This window comes from Eretmochelys imbricata, chromosome 4 (assembly GCF_965152235.1).
Source record: "Eretmochelys imbricata isolate rEreImb1 chromosome 4, rEreImb1.hap1, whole genome shotgun sequence".
In the NCBI taxonomy this organism is placed as follows: Eukaryota; Metazoa; Chordata; order Testudines; family Cheloniidae; genus Eretmochelys; species Eretmochelys imbricata.
Window position 1 is genome coordinate 82,870,471 of NC_135575.1, and position 6,000 is coordinate 82,876,470.

Sequence of the window (6,000 nt, forward strand, 5' to 3'; positions counted from 1 at the left end):
GTTTTTAAAATTAGGTTTCTTGTATAATCCCTCTTTTTGTCTGCCTTTATTACCCACTTTTTAACATCTCTTTTTGGCAAGAGCCATTAAAATGAGCCAAGAGTAACATACAACGTTCAGGAAGCTATTTTTAAAGTCAGGATGTACTCTGAATATTTCAAGGGCTTTCATGTACCCAAGGAGTGAGTTTTATTGTGAGATGACTAAAATGGGTACTTCTGGTCAATTTCATACCCAGTGTAACTCCAGTTAAAGTAAATGGAGTTAAGACTAAATGTGGCCCTTTAATTGTAATTAAAATACTATTATTCCCTTCCCACTTTACAATAAAAAAATTCGTTTTTAGAGTTCCTTTCTAGGAAGCAGGAGTGTTTAGTACACCTGAGTAACCAAAATTACCATTTCAGCAGTATAAAAGGAAAATTATATTTTAAAAGGATGCCAAATTGGAAGAAAACACACTTTAACAGGATCTTGATAATGAAAGAATTCCTTCTAAAGTCAAAAGGCACCGAAGGTATTTTATCTGTAGAATTCTTGAACACATCTATATTGGAAAAATTTCTGTCAGACTCCTGTTACATTTTGATGATGCGGCTACTGAAGTTGGCTCCAGGTACATTTTTTTTTTTTTTTTTTTTTAAGAGGTCATGCAGTCCTGCTGCTTTTCCCTCCCCTGGAGTCATACCCAACCCTGCCATCAATCTGCACACACAGCTCGCATTGCAGGATGACGGCAATCTCAGGATATACATGTTGTCATGCTCGGTTTGTGACATCAAAATTGAAAATGATTGAAAATCTGGAAATGATGGTTACAAATTGAATATGACTTCATGTGAGAAATAAACAGCAGGAACTCATGAATTGTAAACACAGAGGCTGTTTTTCAGTCATCTGTCCATCCCCAGCTAAAAGTTTAGGAAGAGAAGTCAGAAAATGAGAAGGGGGGTATGTTTCTGCCTGTCATACGCTCCTTGAGTGGTATGTAAATTGTCCATTGAAGCAAATGGGTAATACTCAAGGCAGAAGAGGGCCAGTGGTGAGCAGAACTATACCTATTATAACAAGTTTTCCACAAGGCATCAGTGATTCTTAGTTGTTCTGTTTCTGTTTATTCCACACCTGAATTCATTCCTCTGTGCGTGGTTTTGTACTCATCTCCACAGAAATAATTGTTGTTAACAAAGGATTATGGCTATAGGTGGAGAATAAATAGCAGGAGCAAATGATTCATTAAAAATAAAGTCTGTCTTCATCCAAAGGTCCTTACGGGTAGAACATAAAAGAAGTGGTATAATATAAAAGGAGTAGAACTCACTTTAAATACAATGGCCACTATTTTCAAAAATTGGTGGCTCAAGTTTAGGCTTCTCTGTCCTTATTTAGATACCTCATTAAATGGCCTGATTTTCAGAAGGGCTGAGCACACAGCCACTCCCACAGATGAGCAATTTACTTGCATTAAAAGAACTTTCTATATTAGATAAAGTGAAATTACAACACTAATGCTGTTTAAGGACCCAATCCTGCATCGTGATAGTCCTTATAGTGGTGGGCACTCAGAATCTCAAGGCTTTGATGCCAGCAACTAGAAAACATTCCAAGAAATGTGTCATAATTGGAAGTATTACAGCTTTAATGGAAAATAGTGTCTTCAGTTTGGTCAGAACTACCAGAAATGTTCTGTGTGCAAACATATACAATAATGGGGAGGCATAAAAATACTGGCCAAAGGAGAATTCTCATAGCTCAGTTCAGCCACATGGCTGATTTAGTGAAACTATTCTGTGATTCAGTGCACCAGCCTGGAAAGAAAGGTGATCTATTTCACATGGAAGTTTTGCCTGAATGAAAAATCCAGATGTTTGATATTGGCTCAGATGTACAAACTTTGTGGAACAACTTCAGGTCTGTTTAGTACTATACCTGTGCAATAACCTGTAACCAGTGAGTACGTTTGCAATCCCTTTTGGAGCAACATGTGAATAATCAAACTGATATGCTTCATTGATGTGACACTGCATGCAAACACAGGAAGCCCATTTTAAAACACCCCAGTCAGTTTTCCTCTTTGGTAGATATACGGGGGGTGGCGGTGTTTTGTTTTGTTTTGTTTATTTCATTTATTTTGCTTTATAGTACTCGCGAGAGCTTGGCTTCCAACACTTCAAGTATTGTTGAGAGTAACAGACGTCAGAACCCAGCCCTGAGTCCTGCACATGGTGGCGCAGGTCCAATGTTCAACTTCCGAGCAATTGCAGACCCTCCAACAAGTGAAGCTGAAAAACTGCAGAAACCTGCTAACTGCCTACAAGCTTCTGTTACTAGTGTTTGATAGTCCTTCTGCCTCGGCTCTTCTGTCTCATCCTATACAGCAAAGTTTACGACACTGGGACTGATGTTTACATCTTTGGAAAAAACGAGCATCTCATCCACAGTTTTGGTGTTTACTTAAACTGTGCTGCTATGTAGGGACAACAAAGAAATCTTGTATTTCAAGGTATTGCTTTCCACACCTGCAGCTCTGTAGCAACAGAATAGCAGTAGGAATAATGTGTACACCTTTGCTTCACTTAATTGTAACTGAGCACATATATGAAAGTCTAGACACTGTAAGTGTAATCTGCATTTTCAATGTCCATGCAGTTGCCAACTCCATTTAAAAATGCCACAGATGCGTGATGCCCCCTGTGAGTGGTTAAACTCGGACAGAGTTGATCATTTTATTTCAAAAATTGAGCCACCACTAAAAATAAACAGCTAGGTCACCTTGAGGGAAAACAAAGCCAAACATGACTAGTAAAGACCTCAGCTCTATCTGTGAATTATTTATACATCAGTCATTTTCACTGTGAGTTTTCATGACACGATTTTGCAGGAATCTATAAAAGCAAGTCAAAAGAGGGCATGTTTTAAGTATGTGGGGTGGGTAAGGGAGAATTGCTGTATTTTATTTTTTTGTTTCAAAAGTATATGAGATGCTTGTCTAAAACTTACTATGTTAACCTTCCATAATTGCAAACAGAGTTGAAGGCCTTTGAATCCAGGTGGAAGGAGGGGAAGTCTAACTATGGGTTGAGGCAAAGCAAATAGTGACAGAAAAGGCGTAACAGGTTTTTTTTAGTATAAATCAAATGTTTAAGGAAGGTGATCTCATTGGTGTGGCACGTCTGATATTCCAACGTGCTGTTAATATAAAAATCAGAATAACAAATTTATTTGAACAAAAGAGAAGTTCTTTGTGATACAAATGACAAGCATGGCCTGAAGAGCTGATTTCTTTCTAATGGAAGGACATAATTCTATTTTATATAGCTTTTAAGTAGAGTGCCTAAATTAGGCTGTTGAAAATAGCGTGCATTGCAGTGGTTATCAAAGGAGAAATTTAGAGAATTATAAACTTCAGGCCTTTTAGTCAATGGGCGTTATTTACAATTCAGCATTTTATGGACATGTATAGCTTTTAAAATTATATATGATTTGAAATTAAATGTGTTCATATGGTTGATCGAGAAATCCTAATTCTGCAGGCGTGGTGTATCTTATTTGTACTCCCTTAAATTGTTATTCCAAAGTAATTTATGCTAACTTGATTACTCCAGAGTAACTCTTACAGATAGGCAAACTCCACAAGTAATTTTTAGGTATAAAGGGCCAAGTTCTGCTCTGTTACACATGCAAACATTTACTGCAGCAAACTGTCTCCAAAAGTGCCCACATTTGCTATTTTATCAGAACTGGAAGAAAAACGAAAACATTAAGAAGGATGTTCAGCAATGTAAATACTTACATTGCCTTTTATTGGTACCCAAGATATTACACCCAACAGCACATATTAAAAACCAACATTTTCTTCAGTTTCTGGTGACATGTATAACTTGTATAAACCATTTGAGCTTCACTCATGTTCTGTATTGTCATCAGAATTCTTTAGTAAAGATATAGCTGTATATTACACAGTTGGATATAGCTTACATATTTATGAAATGGCTTTATAACTCTGGACACAATTGGTTTCTGATTCTGTCAGGTATATCATACAGAACCTATGTCTATATTCTAACTGTTTTCCTTATTTCTATGCCTACATTCCATTTCATAAGAGCAATAAGACCTTTCAGTGCACATAAGGGAAATCATTGTGCTTCTTGGTTGGTTAAAGTCACTTGGCCCTTAGCCTCCTGCCTTATCATGCCTTCCAAGCCATGTCGTGACCCAATAATACTTTGCCTGTCCCATCTTATTGCTTAAATATGTAACTTCAGGATTGCTTATTACATGCAGACTTGAGTCTTTTTTGTGAGGCGTCGTTATATATGATACAGTGGCTGACTGTGATTTTTGTTTCTGAGATATGCTCTGATGTTAGTAGTATGTATCAATTCAGTAAATAAAAATGTTTGAACAATATCTTAACTTATAGCTGATTATCTGAAAGTACAAATTGCAGTATTAAAATGTGAACAGAAAAGACAAACTTTACCTTTTTGGGGAAAACATTTTCTTTGTTATAAACTTACTAAAATTTATACAGGTAGTTGACTGTACAGAAGACATCTTTCCAGAGAAATATCATAGTATCTACTTAAAAACTGGATAGTTTCTGATTTCTGAAAGTTCCCATAGTCCAGCAGACAAAATAAAATGTCATATTAATGTTAACATGGCATACTACTGGTATTAATGTGACTCTCAGAATATGGAATGTAAGCAGAAGTTTCAAATAGGAATATTCTGATCTTGAATTTTTTTAAAAAAAAATCAACAGGGGAAATATAAAGAAATTCCGTTGTGAGGTTCTGGTAACAAAACCATGGGAGTGGAGCTTGAGTGCTTTGTGTCACCTTACTCCTTCAATGAAATCATAGCCTTGTATTACATGGTTGCTTATCTATCATTCTTCTTACAATTTAAAGGTTTACAGAATTAGATTAGGTTGAATCTCTGTGTTGTGTCAACTTTAAAGGGTCAACACAAATCTGTTGGCATTTTGCACACTTTTAATATGTATTATTATAATACAACATGTTACTTTTATGGTAATTTTTTTTACATATATAACTACCTCCATGAATTTGATGAAATGCAGCAACATGAAAAAAGTGTTTTGTAAAAAGCAAGGTTAAAAAAATTCGGTATCATTAGGTCATGGTGTTCTCTTGTGTATCAGTGCTTGCATACAAAGTTATTATGTTTTCATTGCCATGATTTCCTTTTCCTGTATTAAATTTGGCTTTCAGTTTAATAATTTGAGATTTTGATGAGGCCACATAATTTTGTTAAGAGTGAATGGAAGCCTAATACCTTCCGTTGTCTTGCCATCAAGTAGAAAGTCAAAACGATAGTTAAAACAACGAGGAGTTCTTGTGGCACCTTAGAGTCTTAGGGCTTGTCTACATTACCCGCTGGATCGACGGGCAGCTATCGATCCAGCAGGGGTCGATTTATCGCATCTAGTCTAGTTGCGATAAATCAACCGCCAAGTGCTCCCCCATTGATTCCGGTACTCCACCAGAGTGAGAGGTGCAGGCGGAGTCGATGGGGGAGCGTCAGCCGTAGACTTACCACAGTGAAGACACCGCGATAAGTAGACCTATGTTGTTCATGTAGCTGAAGTTGCGTAACTTAAATCGATTCCCCCTCCGTCCCCAGTGTAGACCAGGCCTTAGTCTCTAAGGTGTCACAAAGGACTCCTCATTGTTTTTGCTGATACAGACTAACACGGCTACCCTTCTGAAAATGATAGTTGTAATTTAGCAGATTATTAACACCTACAGTATATGAAATATGATTGGCAGTTTGGAGTTTTACAGAAGACATACCAGGTATTTTTTTGCCAACCTTCAAACACTTTGGGCCCTATTCTGCCTTCAGTTATGCCAACATATCAAATCAGAACTTCTCTTAAATGGCAGGACCTGTGTGCTATCCAGCTCTCATTTAAAGAATGCACACTTCATTTTCTAATCCCATGTATCTCAGATGCTTGCTTCCATT

General features: G+C 36.9%; 1 protein-coding gene across 1 annotated transcript in view; it reads left to right on the forward strand.

Annotated features, from left to right (window-relative positions):
- Positions 1–2,338, forward strand: part of STOX2 (storkhead box 2) — a 118,748-nt gene extending 116,410 nt beyond the window's left edge. The window contains exon 4 of the mRNA XM_077814533.1: positions 2,143–2,338. Within this exon, the coding sequence (XP_077670659.1) occupies positions 2,143–2,338 (196 nt within the window). The remainder of the gene's footprint in view (positions 1–2,142) is intronic.
- The last annotated feature ends 3,662 nt before the right edge of the window (positions 2,339–6,000 follow it).